Raw genomic sequence first — 22,497 nt, 5'->3', positions numbered from 1 at the left:
TTAACACCATGTGGGCATAGTTAGTTTAATTTTAAACTAAACAAAGTTAAAACATTTTAAAGAAACAATGGAAGTTGGGCCCTGGGAATCAGGAGTCAAGGGCAGCAGTTGGCATGTGTGGGTCACAGGTTATGGCTGTGTCAGTGGCAAGTAAATATTAGGGGACAAGAAAATCTGCGGAGATGCAGGTCGGGAGCTGTGGGGGAAAGTAGTGTTGTGAGGGTCAGGGGTCAAGAGAGCCTGGGGGGGATCTAAGAGTCAGGGGCCATGGCTGACAGTTGTGTTGTGGTAGTTGTGTCAAAGGACATAGGTCGAGAGAGTCACGACCCACCAATACAGCAGCGGTTAAAACTTGCGCGCAAGGGGCGGTTAAGATTTTGGCGCCCCCGGAGGCCACGCCCCTCTCGGGCCCTCCCCGCGCGCCCCGCCTCCGTCGCCCCGCCCCGTCCCCGCCAGCCCCGCCCCGGCCGGCGTTTCGAACGCGGACGCCGCGCGCGACTGAGGCGACCCGGCGCGAGCGAGCGCACGGCGCAGGGACCCGGCGGGCTGCTGGGGCCTCGGCGGCGCCCGCCTCTACTCCCTCCCTTCAGGCCCTCCGCGCCGGCCGGCGCCGCCTCCCGGGAAGATGGCGCTGCACTTCCAGGTCAGTGCGCTCTGCGCCGCGGGCCGCGCTCCGCCGCCCTGGGAACTCGGCGGGACGCTGGGGGACGGAGACCGAGGGCCGAGGAAAAGCGGCGGAGGCCGCAAGGCCGTGGGGCGGCGCCCGCGGAGCCCCATCCCCCGCCTCCGCCCCCAGCCGGGGGCCCGGGGCACCGGTCTGAGCTGCACGCCCCAGGCCCGCGCCGGCGCCCGAGGAAGGGGCGGCGGAGCGCTGGGTGGAGCGGGGCGGGGGCCAGGCTCTGCGCTCGCCCCTGGGGGAGGTGCGGGTGCCGGGGACCGGCCGGGCTGGAGCTGCCCTCCCCGGCGCGGCGGCACGGGCACGGACCGCGCGCTCTGGGGGCGCCCGGGCAGGTGGGGTCCGAGCCGGGCCGATTTTGGCGCGCCTGGGGCGGCAGCGGAGTCCAGGAGCAGCCTTCGCGCCTTCCCGCTGCGTCGCCGGTCGCGGCTCTGTCGTCAGCCTCCCTCCACACGGTTGGGTCGGCGCTGGAGAGGCGGCTTGGGGTCTGCCGAAGGAGCGGCGGCAGCAGTTGGACTGGAATTGGCCGGAGGAGGCAGGCGCTGTGGCCGTATCAGTGGGGAGTTGCGGAGGACGGCTCCGCGGCAGCCTCCTTGCTCGGGGAAACCTGGGCCGGGCGCGCGCACGAGGATCGCTGAGGCAGTGAAGATGGGACGTGAGCTCGTGTATCCTCGGGTGGTTCTGACACATTCATTTCAGCAGACATTTACTGGGTCTCCCCGCTGAGTCTCAAGTACTGTGCAAAGTTCTGGGGCATAAAAGGTGACATCATCTTACTGTCCCTGTCCTCATAGAGCTCACAGATAATTGCGGTGCAAGTGAAAAATGTATGGTGGAATCAGTCACAGAATATCATGGGAGCACAGAAAAGAGGGCGGCCAACCGTGTGTGTGTGTGTGTGTGTGTGTGTGTGTTGGGAGGGAGCGAAGTGGAGCTGCTATGCTCTCAGACAAGAGATGCTTTGAGTGTCTTTGAACTTCTATGGTTGCACTTATTAATTAGTTATTGAGACCTGCTACAGTAGGTACTGAAGATACAGCTGTGAGCAAAACTCCGTGGTGAAGAGAAAGGGAAGAGTGTAGAGGCAGAATGAGGACAGTGTGAGCAAAGGCAAAGAATTGTGGCAGAACACGACAGACTGAAGAAAGTTCAGTCTGATTGGAGCATAGGGTTCATATCAAATAGAAGGGGCCAGAAGAGTGTGCGGATGGCAAGAGATGATTTTGGTAGGCAATTTCATAATGTGGTGACAGTGTATTTAAGTATCACATTTCCCTTGTAGACTTCTTTGGACCCCCTGTGGTCATACTGACTTATTACTTTCTTATTTATTGATTCTTCCAAAGGGGCTTTTCTTTCTAACCAGCCACTCTCTGTCAGGTCATTGACAGCTCCAGGATGTTATAGACCAGGAGATAGTGAGCCCCACACATTACCTTTTGACCCCTTGCCATTTCTAAGGGTCCCCAGGTCAAAATAATGTATTGCCACTTTAGTAAATATACCCTCTGGGAAATCTTCACAGGAAGAATCTTACAGGGAGGATTTATGGATTATAAATTGATAATCATATGTTCATAGTGCAGGTGTAAATCTTGAGAGTAAATTAAAAGTATGGGGGAACTTTGGAATCTTTTTAGACTTGGAAAGGTGCTGCATAGTAAATCACTAAGTCCTTGAAGACTTCTTCATGTTTAGGTACAATGTTGGAAAAATTAGCTGCTGAAGTCAAAACTACCCATATTGGTTTCCCAGGAATGTAGTTCACAGTAGCTGTAGATAGATTAAAAGTGGACTTGGCCGGGCGCGGTGGCTCACGCCTATGATCCTAGCACTCTGGGAGGCCCAGGCAGGTGGATCGCTCGAGGTCAGGAGTTCGAGACCAGCCTGAGCAAGAGCGAGACCCCGTCTCTACTAAAAATAGAAACAAATTAGCTGGCCAACTAAAATATATATAGAAAAAATTAGCTGGGCATGGTGGCACATGCCTGTAGTCCCAGCTGCTCGGGAGGCTGAGGCAGTAGGATCGCTTAAGCCCAGGAGTTTGAGGTTGCTGTGAGCTAGGCTGACGCCATGGCACTCACTCTAGCCAGGTAAACAAAGTGACACTCTGACTCAAAAAAAAAAAAAGTGGACTTGGACTAATAAAAGATCAGACAGTTTTGGTGACCAGAAAAAAACTGTAACTTCTCAGTTTGAATTCTTTTTAGCATTTGAGATCATATGGTTAGCCAGTTAACTCAGGGAACATTTGTTAATAGTGATAACCAGTACCTGGCATTTTGTGTTTTCATATGCTCATTGTACAATCGAATCCCTCCCCTAATCTGAGAGGTGGGCGTATATATGTTTTATTTCTGAAGACACTGAGTCTTAGAACAATTGTGACTTGCTTAAGGTTACGAAATTAGAATAGGCCTGGTAATTCATAAGTTCCATATTCTTTCCACTACCTATCCTTACTGTCACCTACCCAGCAGAGCAACTAGTCGAAAATTATGCCATCAAGATAATGAGTAAAGAAGCAGATTTTTGTGGGGTGAGGGTAGGGCACTGCTCAATATCTCTTTCACATCATGCCATACATAAAAATCGGTAATTGTATGGCTGATTACATAAAATGCTCACAGATAAGGGCCATTACGGTGGCGTTTCCCCACTGTGTCAAGCCCTGCCCTGGCTGCCTGGAGGGCAGAGGGATCAATATATCAGGCATACCTGTGATCCATTCAAGGCACATGCATTCTGTTCAGAAAACTGTGGGTTAGGGTACCCTGTCCCCAAAGAAGTAATGTATCTGGATTACCTGAGAGGAGGCAGTCCAGATAGGCAGAGTGAGGAAAGAGGGAGAATTGAGAACAAGTAAGATAGATGTAGGTACTTTAGATAGGACAGAGGCACCTTGATGAAACTCATGAGATAAGGCTAGGAAAAATTTAGGGGACCTAGTTGGTCCAACTTTTTTGTTTCAGAAGCAGGGGCTATAGCCATGCTTCTTAATCCCCAGTCAGGCTACCTGATTTGATCTAGATGTGATTGAGAACTATTTTTGAACACAATCATAACATGAAAAAAGGGATTTGGGAAAGATCATGCTGGCGGTATGGACTTGAAGGGGAGAAACCGTAGAAGATCATTGTGGTCTTTTATAACTATCAGTAACTGAAGAGATTAGTTATTTATAATTTATTGTGGATCTGCTGTTTGGCAGGCACTGGATTAGGCTTTTCCCTATCTTTTCTATCTTATTCCTCACAATTATTTTGGAAGGTGGATCTTGCTGTCTGTAGTTTTAACAGTAAGGCTTAGAAAGGTTAAATAATTTGCCTGAGGTCACTTAATAATTGAGTGGCAGATTCCAAAGCTTGTGTACACTCCACTGGACCAATGGTTTTCAGATTGAACCATGATGTTTCTAAGACCCTCTACTTTCATTCCCAAAGCAGCCCCTGAAGAAATCCATGGTACTGGCAGTCACAATTAGATACTGTTTGATTGTTCTATGGATATCATGTGAAGGTGTTGAGTCTGAGTCTTTATAGAAAAAATATTGGTAGGCCTTTCTGACAAATTAGGTTATATACTTGGAATTAGTCAGAATGTGAGATTTGAGAGCAGAGTCCACAAGACTGCCCTTCTGACACCAGTGGCAACCTTGAGGGTTTCCTAAAACCACCTTCAGGTTCTATAGTTTATTAGAAGGACTCAACAGAATTCACTGAAAGCTGTCATACTCAGCAGTTTATTACAGGGAAAGGATAGAGATTAAAATTGATCAAAAGAAGGAGACACACAGGGCAGAATCTGTGAGGGTTCCAAAACTAAGCTGCTGTTGTCCTCAGGACATTACTCTCCGTGAGTTAATGTGTGGCTGTATGCACTGATTCCAAACTAGGGAAGCTCACCGAAGCTTTGGTATCCAGGGTTTTTAGTGGGGCTCATTATTTAGGCATGATTGATTGATTGCCCAGGTGTTTGGACTCAGTTTCAAGGTCAGCCGATACTTTGTGACCCAAAGTCCTACCCTGAAACACATAGTTGGTTTTTTTGGTGTGGGCAGTCCCCAACCTACAACTACTGGGTACGGCCAGCCCCTATCCTACACAAAAACACTCCTATCGGGTATAACATAGAATACCTCCCAGAAGCTATAGGGCAAAGGCCAGACTTCTTTTAGGGCAAGGCCAAATTCTTTACTATACAGGAGGTACTGAGGAGAGGGAAAAGTAAAAGATAACATCAATCTTGTAAATCTAGATCCTGGACTAGACCTCTGAAACCATGGACAACACAGGGACACTTGAAGTAGAAATCTGTGGGAAACATGTTCAGTTCAGTTTCTGACATTTCCTGGTTATTTTTAGCATCTTTCTAGATTTCCAAACGGAAGAAATTTGTAGACAAATATGGTCAACAAATAGAGTTAAAAGTATGGACTAGGACATCATCTGCAGGTAGATGATGACTAAAATAAAGGGTGACAAGATGATAGGTTGTGAGGAGACAAAATGTACTTGGGTATGTAGACTTTATTTGACTCCAAATTGATCATTACTCTCTTGAGCAACTTAGGTATATTTGATCTCTCAGCTTCAGTTTTTCATCTGTAAAATGAGTATACTGCAAATATGTACCTTGCAGGAGTCTGTTTTTCAGGATTGATTTGAAAAGAGTATGGAAATACTTTTTTAAACTGTAAAGCACTAAAATAAGCATTATCCAGTTCATTGAGAAGGAAGAGTTCCAAGAGGCCCAGGAATCAGCCTTTAAGGGGTACTCAGGAAAAGGTAGTAAGAGGAAGAAGAAGAAAGAATTTGTGGGAAATGAGTAACTTCAAAATGAAGGCAGTTTGTATTAATGGCAATCAAGAAATTTAATTCTGGAAAGCAGGAAAAATGTAAGAAAATAATTAAAAAGAATCTTAAATTCAATTAAAGTGGGATTTTTGTGGTTCAGCTATTTATTTTTTGTTATTAGCAAACATTTTTTTCCTGGTGCAAAAGCCTTTATTCTCTTTTTTCCCCAGCATTATTGAAATATAACTGACACATTATAAAATGCATATATTTAAACTGTGCAATTGGGTGAGTTTTGAAAAATGTATATACATTTGTGAAACTGTCACCAGAATCAAGAAAATGAACATATCCATCACCCTCAAATGTTTCCTTGTGCCTCTTTATAATCCTTCCTTGCTGTCTCCCTCCTTTCCCACTGTTGTGCACTCCCGCCTCTCCAGCCAGGAACCACTGATCTGCTTTCTGTTACTTAAGAATTATATAATATCTACTCTTTTTGTCTGGCTGCTTTTGCTCAGCATTCATGTGTTAATATAATATTAATAGATACATGTATGAGAATTTTAATATAGAAAGAAGTCATCATTTGAGGGCCCATTATGTGTCTAGTGCAAAGGCCAGAAGTTAGTCCAGAATAATTTGGAAGATCCTTATGTAGACTATAGTCAGGATTACATCATTGTCTTCTAGGGTATGGAAGTTGCGTGCTGTTTATATTTGATAGTTGCTCTGTGGGAGGTACATGATGTCCAGTTCTCCTTATTATACCTATTAGTTAATTACATGGGCTTCTAATGTTGATATTAATTCAAACCTTGTCAACAAATTGAGAAAGGATTCATTTCCTCTGAGGCATTTTCACATTAACCACATTCTCAGACATCAATGTATAAAACTAAGATGAAAATTTATCAGTATACTGTGAAAAATGAAGTCTCCTTATAGACAGATTCTCTGGAAACTCAAATGCTAATCAGAAGATTGTTTGGTTAGCAGTCACCACATTGTGAGTTTAATTATTTTAAATGTCTAGATAATGCCTTTCCATTAGGCTAGGGGTCTGTGTGTGTGTCCTTTTCTCTAAAAAGGTTTAGTATACCAGGCGTATTTATAATTGTTGCCATTACAGTGAAAGAATAACTTGATTTTTCCCTTTGAATCTTTTGTAAGAGAAAGTTCAAACCTTTCCCTTTTGTCTTGTACAGCCTTTCATTTATTAATAATTTGAAATATCTTTGGAAAAAGTGATTGGTAGCAATGTTGACTTAAATACTATTTAAATACACTGCAACCTTTTTTTTTCTTGAGGTTCTTTAAATCAGCATAGCAAAACAGATAATTTCCAAATTTTTCCATAATCTTTCCAAATGAATTTACTTAGGTACCATTGAATTAATATTTATATTAGTTTTCTAGGCTGTGGTAACAAATTGCTACTGACTGGGTGGCTTAAAACAACACTTTTTTTTTTTTTTTAAGACACAGGGTCTCCCTATGTTGCCCAGGCTGGCCTGGAACTCCTGGGCTCAGGCAATCCTCCTGCTTTACCCTCTCAAGGTGCTGAGACTACAGGTGTGCTCCACTGCTCCTGGCTTAAAACAACACAGATTCTAGAACTCCCACAGTTCTAGAGGCCAGTGTCTGAAACCAAAGTACTTAATAGAGTTGGTTCCTTCTGGAGGTCTCAAAGGAGAAACTGTTCCATGCCTTTCTCCTAGCTTCTGATGGCTATTCTGGCAATTCTTGCTGTTCCTTGGCTTGTGGATATTTCACTCCAATCTCTCCCTCCATCTTCATATGGCATTCTCTCCTGTGTCTCTCTGTGTCTTTGCATCTCAAATCTCTCTTTCCTTTTTTTATAAGGATACCATTCATTGGATTTAGGACCCACTTTAAATCCAGGATTATTTCATCTTGAGATCTTTAACTTAATTAAGGATTTATGAACACCCTCTTTCCAAATAAGGTCACATTTCATAGGTATTAGGGGTCAGGACTTGGACATATCTTTTAAGGGGATATAGTTCAACCCATTAAATATTATTAGGGTAATATGAATAATAAACAAATAGTTTTTATAGCATATGTTGTGTGCCAGAAGTTACATGTTGCTAACTCATTTAATCCTCCAACTAAACCTATGAGATAGGCACTATTATTCTTATTCTTATTTTTGTTGCCTTTTGTTTGGTTAAACAGGTCTTGTCATTATTTTTGCCCTAGATCTTTTTGTAGTCAAAGTGTACTTGTTACAAAACAACAACAACAACAAAAGTCTAAAAACAAACAAATCAAAGAATCTTAGGCCTGGATGAATATATGACAACAGGATCAGTTTATCATTAAGTTATTATACTCGTTCTAAAATTCAGCCCTTCAAGTTTATTAGATGAGGCAAAAGACTTCTAGGGTTGATCATGAGAGAGGAAAAGGTAGCTCTTTTCATTTTTGTATTTCCTACCTGGAGAAAGTATGAAGATTTATATGTATTAATGAACTGTAAATTTTCTATGCATTTTAATATTGTGAACCGGATGCAGTAGTAATCTGATCTTACTGGGCCAATCTAGGTGAGGGATATGTTTAAAATATGGTTCATTTGAGGTCCTTAATCTTAATTAATCTTTATGAAATCTTACTTTTAGACTTCTATTTTCACTCTAGCAGAAAATTCCCAAATCTGGTACGCTGGGCTCTGACCTAAATAGGAAAGTGGAAAATACTAGAAAAGAGCTAAGAAGGAGGGAGAAGTGAAAAGAATAATGGGAGCTAGAGGAGGTCTCATTTCAGTATTACTTGTGTATTCCTATTAGGAGGTATATGCATTTGAGGGAGTATGTGGGCTAGTATAGCTGCAAGGCTGTCACATAAAAATTCAGGCCAGGGAGGACAGAAAATGGCATTTTTAAAGGAATATCCCATTATCTTCATCTGCTCACCTGACATTGAAATCTGTGCCAATGTTTTTGTCCTCCAAAGAAAAATTCTCTAATTCAAGTTAAAAGTGAGGTTAGTTAGTAAGATACCTTTTACAAAAATTTAAAGCTGAGAGGAATGTTGAAACCATTTTTTCATTCTTTTTTCACATTGGTTCCATTTTTCCTATATTGTCAGATGAGATTATATTTATGAACAGAATGAATTAGTCTTTGTGCTTATAAAATAGAAGCCTGCAACATAACTAGTTATTGCATAGCCAGAAATACCATGGGGTCAAGTCACAGTTCCTGAAAATCATGATGTAGTTTATCTGCAGCACTATGTGTCATTAGTTCAGAAGCCCCAAATCAGTATATATTTATAATTATTATTTTTTGATAGAGCAATTGAAATTCTTACAATTCGAGAAAGAATGTAAATTGGGTTGTCTGCAACTTGTGTATGATCATTCTCCTCATCCATCTCTCTAGCCTTATGTGGCATTTCCTCCTTGCTGTCTTTACCAGCCACACTGACCTTCTAATGCCTTGAAATGACTAAACTCCATTCTACTGCATGGCTCTGGTAAATGCTATTTCTTTGCCTGGACTGCCTTCTAGTCTTTCCAACCCCCCCCCGCCCCCCCCCCCCCCCCGCACCCCACTGCATCTGGTTTACCCTTTTAGGTCTCAGCATAAATGTTATCTCTTCAGGCATATCTTTTCTAACTTCTTGCATTAGGCAAGTTTTCTCCTCTTTAAACTCCTAATTTTCCATTGCAGAAGTATCAATTTATAAGTAAATAATTTTGGGAGTAGGAGATGTGCCTGTTTTGTTTGCCACTATATCTCCTAGTAAGTAGTTGTATTTCAATAAACCTATATTGAATTAATGAATACAGGCATGCATGATATTTGCATCCCTTGTTTTCTGTGGTTAATGTATTTACCTTATTTTTTTCATTCAAGTAAAATGTTAATTTTTTTTCTTCTCAAGAGTTTGGCCGAATTGGAAGTGTTATGTACTCATCTCTACATAGGGACTGATCTTACACAAAGAATAGAGGCTGAGAAAGCACTCTTGGAACTTATTGACAGCCCAGAATGTCTCAGCAAGTGTCAACTTTTATTAGAACAAGGAACAGTAAGTATTTGGTAATAGTGATTAACCATGGAAGATCAGTAGATATATGTTAGTGTTGCTGAACTTGTGTATTAACTGATAGATATTGCCACATGTCTTTTTACTATAGTTTATTTCACCATCAAAGGGGTTAATCAGAGAAAGAATTGGAAAGCAAACTTAGGGAAGAGGCAAGAGATAGAAACAGGAATGAATTGAAATAGTTTCTTGATTACTTTTGGCCCCTTTTTATGTCTCATATTAGTGGGCAAAAATTACACTTTTAGAAAGTTGACTGACAACTTTTTTTTTTTTTAATCTAGGTAGGGGAGGCAAGTTGTAATTACCTCTGAAATGTGAAAGGATGATATAGAAAAATGTTGACTATCTCTTGCCTGTCTGCCTTCTAGATATTCACAGCCATTCATTCAGCAATCATTTAGCAGAATACTTAAATGTAAAACCAGGCACTGCACTGCCTACTTGTTTTATGTACATGAATTTAAGTAACTCTTTGTTTAGTTGGAAGCTTGTAGATATATAAATAGCTATGAAATGATATGGTAAGCACTACAGTAAGAGACTATATGATCTAGAGCAGAACTGGTAAACTTCTTCTGTAAAGGGTCAGATAGTAAATATTTTAGGCTTTGTGGGCCAAGAGGTGAATTAGTTGTAGTTCAGAGTCGGTGTTTCCTATCATCAACATTGATTGCCAACATTCATATGTTAATGCTGATCTGTACTGAGATTTTACATATTTCATCTTTGACAATATCTTTTCACATAAATAGGTACTGCCAAATTCTAGTATCAATCCATGAACACAAGATTTTAATTAAGCATATTCATTACTTAGCATTTATAGAATTCTATTAAATCTTCTCTGGATATTTGCCTTTTAGCATGTCATTACATTGCAGATTAATCACTTCCAATTGAAGATAAGGTGGAAGCTCCTCAGTTGCACAGTTAAATGGATTTTAAAATATGGAACTTGCCTTTACACTTGGATCAAGGTCTGAATCTGAAACTGTAGTTGGAGCTCAGAAAATACATCTGCGAATAGAGATCTCACTACTTGTTTTCACTTTTGACAATGCGGGAAGTATATAAAGCAGCTTGACATTACTTCTGATTCAAACAGTATTAGTTATTATCAAAATAGCTTTACTGCAGTGTAAGTTCTGTATATGAGTACTAAGCACTGTTTACCTTTGAGACAATTTTGTAATTTTAGGTTGAATTCATTAAGAGACATTGTCAAGTTTGTAGCAAAAGGTAATTTCCAAAGCCATTTAGTTTTGAACATTGGAGGCTTGGTCTTCTTATTCAGAAAAATTTAAATCTTGGCCCTGAGCTAAAAAAATTGCAATAAAACTTTGCCACTGATAAGCTATTAAATTGCTGTGTAATGGGGCAAGTTAGAATATTCAGTATCTATATCTGACAGAAATTCACAGGACTGAAGGTAAATTTATAAGAGTGAATAAAGTCTACTGTTAACACTACTGATTCATTAACTTATGATAGATTCAGATATTTATTGCACAGTATCTGCTGATGAAAAATACAGTGAATAACCATAGGCTTTAAACATCTTACACATTTTTTATAGGCTTTATAAATTTGTTCAACTAAGCCCTTTTCTGCTCTGTATATATTTTACCACCCATGTGACACATCTTAGCAGATTCTTCTTCAAATTATATTGAATTACTGTTTCTTAACTTCTTTGAAAATATTCTGGCCTGTAGTTTCACACAGACTCTTCATAGAGGCTAATTCTTTAGTCACTTCACACTCAAGATTGACTTCTGGAATAAGTATGGTAACATTAACAATATGAGCAATATTAGTAACATCTGTCCCCTCATTAAGAGCTAAGGAGAACTTTTCCAAATCATTTGTCTTGTTTTTAAATTGACTTTTGATGTTGTTCCAGTGTCCCCGACTCTTTAAGCATTTGTTTTCACCAAAAGACTAGTAGTCCTAAGTTTATTTTCTGTGCACACATAACTTTGGCTACCCCAGTAAAACAAAGGTGTTTTACTTAACTCAACATTGGTAAGTGGTTTTCTTCGTTGGCTAATAAGCAAGCTACTTGGAAACTTAACATTGCAGCTTCATTTTATTTTTTATTTTTATAAAGACATTCTCTTGTGATGAGATATTCTGTTTTAAATTTTCTGCTTTTTCTGACAGTTGATTTCCTTTGGGTTGGGAATATTATGATGAGTGCTTAGTTTGATATTGTCAACATATATTGTATTCTTTTAGGACAGCTACAGTGCCATTGCATAACAAGCACATTGCTTTGCCATATAATTCAATAACAGATAATCCACACTCCACTGTGTCTTAAAAGTTAGACATTTGAAGTACACTTTAAAAAATCTTTTTTTGTTTTGACATCATGGGTACACACTGGTAGTAATAAAAGGTACATGTCACGTTATGGTGTTACCCATGGCACTTAGGGTGCCATTGTGGAGTTAGAACTCTGTCACTGCAATTTATGTACACTGAGCATCAGTAGGAAGCAACGAGTGTTGCATATGCTCTCTGTCTTAACTATTCAATTTGGCCATCATAGCATGAAAGCAGCCATAGATGTTGTGTAAATGAATGAGCATGGCTGTGTTTTAATAAACTTTATTTATGGACATTGAAATTTGGATTTTGTATACTTTTCACATGTCACAAAATATTGTTATTCTTTTGATTTTTGAATAATTGAAAAACTGTTTAAAACTGTAAAAACTATTCTTGGCTCACAAGCCATGCAAAAACAAACAAAATTTGATCCGTGGGCTATAGTTTGCCAACCTCTGGTCTGGAGAAAAAAGAGAAAGAGAGGGACCATCTTTGCAAGAAGTTCATGGGGATGGAGTAAATAACCAAATTTTGAAGTATGAGCATGCATTTAGAGAGTTTGAGTACATTATTAAATTAAGACAGTTGGTGACCAAAGAGAATACAGTCAGACATGGGTCTGAAGGAACCTGGAGGTGAGGGTGGGGAAGGCATTGAAAGGAACTGGAGGACTGTTGTGGTCTGAGCATGGTGAAGAGTGGAGCCAAATGAATTTAAAGAAATAATCAGAGGCTAGATTGTGTTGGACTGTGTAGACCATGTTGTTAAAGTACTATATTTTATTTGAACTTGCTCACAGTCATTTATTTCTCCCAATTGGTTGCTGTTGTTTGAGATGGCTATTTATACCTCTCTCAACTAATGATCCCTTATGAGGGATTGTATGCACATGTATGTGTATACATGCTTGTATATACATCTATATATATGTATCTCAAATACATATATTTTATCCATTGTAAATCTGCCAGTTTGGAAAACTAGAAGAATTCCCATTATTGCTTAGAAAAAAATTCCTATCATAATGTTTAATTATACTAATTTCATTTGTGATGATGATAAATATTAATTATTCTTTACAGACATCCTATGCTCAGCTCCTTGCAGCAACATGTCTTTCAAAACTTGTCAACCGAGTCAGTCCTTTACCTATTGAACAGAGGATAGATATCAGTAAGTGGTTTATTATGCCTTTTAACAAATTGCACTTTAAAAATAAACTTTTCCTTTTAAATATGTTAAACTGTTATTAGGCCTGCAAATTACTGATTCTGTCATTTTTAAAAAAATGAGTATCAAGTCTTGTTTACTCATCTGATGATGAATAATGATGTGTTATACAAACAATGTGTAATCAAAAAAGCATTTGTTTAGTTTAGTAATAAATAATAGCATTTTATTTTGTGTACTATTTGCTAAGATTTACACTATCTCACGTTTTCCACCAAACAAATTTTTGAGTTATGCTTATTTTACAAATGTGGAAAGTAGATTTGATAGATAGGCTCTGTAACATGCCCATAATCACACAACTAGTAGAGCTGTGAGACGCAACTGAATGACAGGAAAGAAGTCAACTCTGATATTTCTCAGGATGTTATATAAAAATCATTTGGAATACATGTAAAATCAAGAGCAGATTCCTACTTATTCATCAGATAATTTGTATATGGATAAAAAATGCTAGAAATTTAGTAGGAGAAATTCTAGAAAGTAGCAATAAATTTTTCACAAGTAATGTATCTTAAGGTTGTTTTTGTGTGTATATATAGCTTTCATTTACTATGGACAAAGCTCTAATAAGTGAGGTATGGGATTTTTTTGTCATCTTTGGTCATATTAGAAATAGATTGTTAGCTAGGTGAGGTGGCTAGCACCTATAATCCTGGCACTTTGGGAGTCTGAGTGGTAGGATTGCTTGAGGCCAGAAGTTCAAACCAGCCTGGGTAACATAGGGAGACCCTGTTTCTAAAAAAAAAATACAGAAATCAGCCAGGTGTGGTGCCTGTAGTCCCAGCTACTCAGGAGGCTGAGGCATGAGGATTGCAAGACCCTGTCTCAAAAAAAGAAAGAAAGAAATTGTTGACTCGTTTCTGCTCTTCAGCCTCAAGGTTAACATGATTTATATTTCTGTATTGGAAACATTAAAATGTATTATGTGCAATGGATCTTTAAGCTCAAATTTAAATGATCAAAATCACACAATGATATGTCATTTGTCTTATATATTTTGACTATTATTTCTCTAGGCATCCTGAGTCTCAGGCTCTGGAGAAAGCCTAGAGAAGAATTTATCTGTGTACTCTTGGACTTGTATGCTAAAGAAAGCAAAGGAAGAAATTTGCAGTTTTAAAAACAAGGGTGTAAATATTATAAGCCTAAGTCATAAAAATGTGATTTTGTTTAACTTACTTTTATGCATACCCATTTCAAGTACAGTTTATTTTTTTAGAGCAGTTTTGAGTTCATAGCAAAATTGAGCAGAAAGTGTAGAGAATGTCCATATACCTTCCGCCTCTTTGCATGCACATCTTGCCCACTATCAACATCCTGCACCAGAGTGGTACATTTGTTACAATTGATGAACCTATAATTGATGAACCTACATTGACATGTCCTTATTAGCCAAAGTCTATAATTTACATTAGGGCTGACTCTTGGTGTTGTATATTCTATGGGTTTTGACAAGTGTCTAATGATATGTATACATCATTATATTAATAGTATGGTACAGAATAGTTTCACTGCCCTAAAAATCCTCTGTGCTGTGCCTATTCATCCCACCCTCTCCCTGACCCTGATCTTTTTACTGTCTCCATAGTTTTGCCTTTTCTAGACTTTCATATGGTTGGAATCGTACTGTATGTAGCCTTTTCAGATTGGCTTCTTCCATTTAGTATTAATAATATGCATTTAAGGTTCCTCCATGTCTTTTCATGGCTTTCTTTTATTTTTGAGACAGGTTCTCACTCTGTCACCTGAACTAGACTGCAGTGGTGTCATCATAGCTCACTGCAGCTTCAAACGCCTGGGCTCAAGCAGTTCTCCTGTCTCAGCTTCCTGAGTCACTGGGACCATAGGCACACGCTACCATGCCTGGCTAATTTTTCTATTTTTTGTAGAGACTGGGTCTTACTCTTGCCCAGGCTGGTCTTGAACTCCTGACCTCAAGCAGTCCTCCTGCCTCAGCCTCCCAAAGTGCTAGGATTATAGACATGAGCCACCACACCTGACTGATACCTCGTTTATTTTTAGCACTGAATAATATATCATTGTCTGAATGTACCATAATTTATCTGTTCACCTATTGAGGGACATCTTGATTTCTTCCAAGTTTTGGCAAATATAGATAAAGCTTCTATAAACATTCATATGCAGGTTTTTGTGTGGACATAAATTTTTAACTCCTTTGGATAAATACCAAGGAGCGCAATTGCTGAATCATAAGGTAAGAGTATGTTTAGTTTTGTAAGAAACCACCAAACTGTCTTTCACGGTTACTATACCATTTTACATTCCTGGCAGCAATGAATGAGAGTTCCTTTTGCTCCACATCCTTGCCAGCATTTGGTATGGTCAGCGTTTTGGATTTTGTTCATGCTTATACATATGTAGTGGTATCTCGTTTTAATTTGCATTTCCTTGAGGACATATGATGTAGAGCATCTTTTCACATGCTTATTTGACATTTATACAGTTGAGCCTTTAGCAACACAGGCATTAGGGGCACCAGCCCCCTGTGCAGTGGAAAATATTTGTATAACTTTTGACTCCCCCAAAACTTATACTAATAGCCTACTATTCACTGGAAGCCTTACCAATCACATAGTCAATTAACACATATTTTGTGTGTTATATGTATTGTGTATTGTATTCTTACAATAAAGTAAACTAGAGAAAAGAAAATGTTACTAAGAAAATCATAAGGAAGAAGGAATATATTTACTGTTCATTAAGTAGAAGTGGATTATGATAGAGGTCTTCATCCTCATCATCGTCGTGTTGAGTAGGCTGAGGAGGAGGAATAGGAGGGGTTGATCTTGCTATCTCACGGGTGACAGAGACAAAAGGTGGAGGAGGTAGAAGGGGAGGCAGGAGAGGCAGGAACATTTGGTGTAACTTTACAGAAATACATCATAATTTCTGTCTGACTTTTTTGCTTTTTCATTTCTCTAAAAATGTTTATAAATAGTACCAATCCTCCTCCTATTATTTGCTTTAGTTTTAGTGCCTGTGTCATAGAAGGGTCAAAAGTCTTGAATAATTGGAACCTTTCTGCTGGAGTGTCTATTGTCAATTTATTTTCTGGCACTGCTTCTTCTAGGTCTCTTCTTCATTGTCTGGCACTAGGTTGGAAGCAGTCATCGCCATCATGTTGTCTTCTGCTAATTCCTTTGGTGTGGTGTCTGCTATCTCTTGAATATCTCCAAGATCCATATCCTGAAACCCTTCACCACCTACTTTTTTTTTTTTTGTCATACTCATCTTTTTTATGATTTCCTTGAATGACTTTGTTATAAATCGTGTGAAGTCATGCACAACATCTGGACACAGTTTTCTCCAGCAGGAATTTATTGTTTCATGGCTTTTTCTGTAACAATGATGTCATCTTCAATAGTGGAATCTTTCTAGATTTTCATAATGGTGTCTCTATAGGAGTTCTCTTCCATAGCATTGACAATCTAAGGGTACCAGGCGTAATGAGCCTTTAAAGGTCTTTATAATCCCCTTATCTAGAAGCTGAATTAGAGAAGTATTTGGAAGCTTGTAGACCACTTTGACACCCTCAGTATTGAGCTCATGGGGTTCTGGGTGGCCAGGGGCATTGTCCAATATCAAAAGAACTTTAAATGCAGTCTCTTACTGGCAGGGTACTTCCTGACTTCAGGGACAAAACGTTATTGGAACCAATCCAGAAAAAGAGTTCTCATCCATGCCTTCTTATTGTACAATCAAAAGATTGGCAGCTGTTGCTTATCTTTTCTCTTCAAGGCTGGGAGTCTAGCTGGTTTATAGATAAGAGCAGTCCTGATCATAAACCTGACTGCATTCTTACGAAACAGTAGAGTTAGCCAGTCCCTTCCTGCCTTAAATCCTAGTGCTCACTTCTCTTCCTTGCTAATAAATAACCTTTGTGGCTTTTTTTTTTTTTTTTTTCAGAATAGGACACTTTAGTCTGCATTAAACACTTGTTCAAGCAGATATCCTTTCTCCTCAATGATTTTCTAAATGGTGTCTACTGCTTTTGGTTGGCAGAGGCTGCTGCTTTTGTTCTCTTGACTTTTTTTTTTTTTTTTTAAGGCAAACCTCTCTGTTAAATTATCAGACCATCCTTTGCCTGCATTAAATTCTCCAGCTTTAGATCCTTCACCTTCTTTTTGCTTTAAGGTGTCATACAGTGACTTTAGTTTTTCTCCAGTCATATTAGAGTCTATAGGCATGCCTTTCTTATGGAAATCCTGCACCCACATAAAAGCTGCATTTTCAATATGAGATAAAATATTTTAAAAAAAATACCAGGTTTTGGTATTTGCTGGCATAGCTGCAGTGACGGCGTCACAAATTTCCTTTTTTTACGATGGTCCTTGCATTGGATTCATTTATCTCGAAATGGTGGCAACTGCAGCTGCAGACCTCAGTCTTCATTACATATCCAGAAATTTAACTTTTTCTTGTAATGTCATGACTTTTCTTCTTGGGAGCACTTCCTCCTTCCCTAGTGGCACTTTGTATGGGTCTCAGGGTGTTATAGTATTGCACTAAACATGATGAAAAATAAGCGATAACTGGTAACTGCGAGAGAACAGTTTTCACTGTAATACGCATTTTACTGGAGAGATGAACTGCTGATTTGGAGAAGCTTAGCATCACATGGCATTTTAAGCAGATTCTCGTAACACTTCAGCTCATCTCAATAGCAACAGGAAATGGCTATGAAATTATTACAGTATGTACTGCAGTTAATTTTATGCAATTATAATTTAATACGCATCTGTTTTTTTTTTACATTTCTTTTGACTGAATGGTACCATGTATGGTCTGTGTATGTGTGCACATGTTTTTATAAATTTTAACTTTTTATGTTATTTGCGTATTAGGGTATACTTTATGATGATAAGTGATAAAATAGACTAGTATCTCCATATATTTTATGCATTCATGACATACCTAATTTTTCCCTTTTTAAAAATATTTCTAGGGTACACAATTGTCCACAAGTTTTTTCAAATGTCATAAATTTCCAAAAATTTTCCAGCATACTTATTGAACAAAATTGACATATAAGTTTAAACCCATGTTGTTCAAGGTCAGCTGTATATCTTCTTTGGTGAGGTGACTGTTAAGATTGATGGCCCAGTTTTTAATTGGGTTGTTTGTGTTCTTATTTTTGGGTTTTAGAGTTCTTTGCATAGTTTGGGTAATAGTCCTTTATCTGATCTGTCTTGTGCAAATATTTTCTCCCAGTCTGTGGCTTGTCTTTTCAATCTTCTGACAATCTCTTTTGCAGAACAAAAAGTTTTAATTTTAATGATGAAATTCACCTTATCCATTCTTTCTTTCGTGAGTCATGCCTTTGGTCTTGCATCTAAAGAGTAATTGACAAACCAAGGTCATCTAGATTTTCTCCTGTGTTATCTTGTAGGAGTTTTGCAGTTTTATGGTTTAGACTTTGGTCAGTGATCTATTTTTAGTTAATTTTTGTGAAGGACATGAAATCTGTGTCTAGATTTATTTTTTTGCATGTAGATGTCCTGTTGTTCTGGCACTATTTGCTGAAAACAGTATCTTTTCTCCATTTTATTTCCTTTGCTCATTTGTCAAAGATCAGTTGACTATATTTATATGGGTCTGTTTCTAGGCTTTCTGTTCTGTTCCATTATTGAATATCTTAGTTTGTTTTGTGCTGCTACAACAGAATACCTGAGACTGGGTACTTTATAAAGAAAGGAAATTTATTTTTTACAGTTCTGAAGGCTGAGAAGCGCAAGATCAAAGGGCTGGCATCTGTTGAAGGCCTTCTTGATGCATTATCCCAAGGCAGAAGAGCAAAGAAAAGGGTGGCAGAGAGTGATAAAAGGGGGCCAAACTTGTCCTTTTTTAAGGAATCTACTCCCAAGATAATGACATTAATCCATTCATGAGGGCAGAGTCCTCCTGGCTTAATCATCTCTTGAAGGTCCTACCTGTCAATACTATTAATATTACAGTGGCATTTACATTTCAAAATGAGTATGGGAGGGGACAAACAGTCAAACCATAGCAATTGATGCATCAGTTCTTTTGCTGGTACCAAACTGTTTTGATTACTGTAGCTTTATGATTTGTCTTAAACTCAGGTACTGTCAATTTTCCAACTTTGTTCTTCTCCTTAAGTATCATGCTGGCTACTCTGGGTCTTTTGGCTCTCCATATAACCTTTAGAATCAGTTTGTTGATATTCACCAAAAAACTTATGAGGATTTTGATTGGAATTGCATTGCATCTCTGGTCAAGTTGGAAAGAACTGACATCTTGACAATATTGAGTTTCTTGTCTGTGAACATGGACTACTTCTACATTTACTTAGATTTTTTATTTCTTTTATTATAGTCTTGTAATTTTCCTCATATAGGTCTTGTACATATTTTAGATTTATACCTAAATATTTCATTTTTGGGGTGCTATTAGAAATTATATTATGTTTTATTTCATGTTCCACTTGTTCATAGCTGGTATAGAAAAGTGATTGACTTTGATATATTAAACCTGTATCCTGCAACCTTGATGTAATCACTTATTCAGGATTTTTTTGTTGTTAATTTTTTAAGATTTTCTACATAGATGATCATGTCATCTGTGAGCAAAGACAGTTTTATTTCTTCCTTCCTAATTTATATACATTTTATTTCCTTTTCTTGTTCTGTTGCATCAGCTAGGACTCCAGTATGATATTGAAAAGCAGTGGTGAGTGAGAGAGGACATTTTGCCTTGTTCCTGATCTTAGTGGGAAAGCTTCAGATTTCTCACCATTAAATAATGGTGTTAGCTGTAGATTTTTAGTAGATGTTCTTCTTCAAATTGAGGAAGTTCCTTTCCATTCCTAGTTTGCTGAGAGTTTTTATCATGACTATATGTGGAATTTTATTAAGTGCTTTTTCTGTATCCATTGATACAATTATGTGCTATTTCTTCTTTAGTCTTGATATGATAGATTGTGTTAATTGATTTTTGAATGCTGAACCAGCCTTGCACATGTGGGACAAATCCCATTTGGTTGTAGTGTTTAATTATTTTTATACATTGTTGGATTCAATTTGCTAATATTTTGTTGAGGATTTTTGCATCTGTGTTCATGAGAGATATTGGTCTGTAGTTTTCTTGGAATATCTTTGTCTGGTTGGGTATTAGGGTAATGCTGGCCTCATTGAATGAGGTAGGAGGAATTCTGTCTCTTTCTATCTTTTGGAAGGTATTATAGAGAATTGGTATAATTTCTTCCTTAAATGTTTGGTAGAATTTGCTGATGAACCCATTTAGGGCTGGTGCTTTCTGTTTTAGAAGGTTATTATTAATTCAATTTCTTTAATAGATTTACACATATTCCAATTGTCTATTTGACTTACGTATTTTAAGTAGAAACTTTTTTTAAAAAAGGAATACTCGTAAACTTAAAAAAATACTCATTGAGGGAAATTTGGAAAAAAAGAAGAAAGTAGAAACCTACAAGACAATTTCTATCAAGAAATGATGGGTTTCCTGTATTAGTTTCTTTAATTTGACTTACCAATCTCATTTCTACAAGTAGATTAGACTATTTGTCATGACAAAATATGTCTGATATGTATCAGTAACATATTTGACATGTGAGTTAAAATAGAAAATGCAAAGAATGATTTCAGCAGTCACATTGCCTTTATCACATCAACTCCAAAATCCTCAGTTTTTCATAATATGGTCCCAGTCTACATATCTCATTATTTCCCATCATAAACTATTGCCAGTTCCTCTGTGTCCACTACATTATATTTTCTCCTTATTGTATAATTAACAATGGCTTACTTTTGCTCATCAGTGAAATAACATTTTTTTAAGCTTGTTGAAGTCTCTTCATGAGCTTGTCATTGAAGGTCCATCGTTATTTAGGTAGTCTTATATCTTCATTGGTACTAGTCTATTGATTGTGCCAGAAGGTCTTCCCCTATGCTGTCTTATTCCTGCTTTGGTAACTTTTCTTAGATTGTTTCCCTAAACTGGAATGGTATTCTTTTTGTCTTCTGTTTAAACAAAAGTGTAGTTGAAGTTTAGTTACCTGTATAAATCAATCCTACTTCTCTCCTTTTCTCTTTTCCCTCTCTCCCTCCTTCCTTTCAAACAGCTTTATTGAGTTATAATTTACATACCATGAAGTCGTTTCAGTTAATGGTTTTTAGGAAATTTATAGTGTTGTGTGAACATCATCACAATTTGCTGTGAGAACATTCTTACACCCCAGAAACATCCCTCATACTCATTTACAGTTAGTCCTGCTTCCATACTGCCATCCCCTAATGCATTTTTTTGCTTCTATAAATTCATTCTTTGTGGACATTTCATATAAATAAAATCATACAATATGTAGTATGTTTCATCTGACTTTTTTTACTTAGCAGAATGTTTTTGAGGTTCATCCCTATTTTGTAACATGTATCAGTATTTCATTACTTTTTATTGTAGGATAGTATTACCTTCTGTAGATACATGACATTTTGTTATACATTTGCTAGTTGATGGACATTTGGGTTGTTTCACTTTTTGGTCACCATAAATAATGTTACTGAGAACATTTACGTTGAAGTCTGTGTGGACATATGTTTTTATTTTTCTTGAGTAGAAACCAAGTTATGCTGGGTCAGTAAGTTTGACTTTTTAAGAAACTGCTAGACTGTTCCAAAGTGGCTATACAATTTTGAATTCTCATCAGCAATGGATGAAGGTTCCAATTTCTCCACATCTCCACCTCATAAGTACTGTCTTGGTTTTCTTATGATAGTTTCTTTTTATTCCATATTGTGTGTCTGTCTCTCTTTCTCTCAGTAGTTCATAAGCTAGCTCTATACACATAGGTTATCTTTTTCTAAGTGTTCTTGGAATAGTTTTAGCCCCTATTTTTAAGTGTTCTTGGAATTTAGAATTGTTTCCATCAAAGCATTTTTAGTTGAATAGTGAGATATTTACCTTCTCTCCACTCTTTTCCCAAATGACATACTAGCTTTCAGGATCAAAGTAAGTATTGAATCTTTCCCCTTTCTTTTATATTCTTTTTGTATTTTTTTCTGATAGACTTTGTGACATATTTATTACCTGACTTCAAGTAGTCAGTTAAGTAAATATTTCATGTTAAATTCCCATAATGTGCTGATTCCTAAAGTATCAGTCTAATGATAGCAAAGTCTAAAAGATTGTCTGTAAGTTTGGACTTACAGAGTTTTGAATTTCTAATTATTACTAAATATATGCTTCTAGTATCTGGAAGCAAACAGAAAATCAAAATGAAACCAAAACACCCTGACTCAAGAGTCCCAGTGATTTTACTTCTTTGACCTTCATATTTTTGGCCTGTAAAACAGAATAATGGTAATGCATGAT

The 22,497-nt window shown here is 38.0% G+C and overlaps 1 protein-coding gene across 4 annotated transcripts in view; it reads left to right on the top strand.

Moving 5' to 3' along the window:
* Nucleotides 1-524: 524 nt before the first annotated feature.
* The window catches only part of RANBP17 (RAN binding protein 17), a 250,922-nt gene continuing 228,949 nt past the window's right edge, over nt 525-22,497 (top strand). For 3 of the 4 annotated variants that reach the window (XM_045551187.1, XM_045551188.1, XM_045551186.1), the window contains exons 1-3: nt 545-643; nt 9,391-9,537; nt 12,975-13,065. In XM_045551187.1, coding sequence (XP_045407143.1) covers nt 626-643; nt 9,391-9,537; nt 12,975-13,065 — 256 coding nt within the window. In that variant the 5' untranslated portion in view covers nt 545-625. Of the gene's footprint in view, nt 644-9,390; nt 9,538-12,974; nt 13,066-22,497 lie in introns of all 4 variants that reach the window. The other variant, XM_045551185.1, reaches the window with a different exon arrangement.

This window comes from Lemur catta, chromosome 5, assembly GCF_020740605.2.
Source record: "Lemur catta isolate mLemCat1 chromosome 5, mLemCat1.pri, whole genome shotgun sequence".
NCBI classification, from domain to species: Eukaryota; Metazoa; Chordata; class Mammalia; order Primates; family Lemuridae; genus Lemur; species Lemur catta.
The sequence above is the reverse complement of the archived record's forward strand: the minus strand, read 5'-3'. Positions and strand labels throughout refer to the sequence as shown.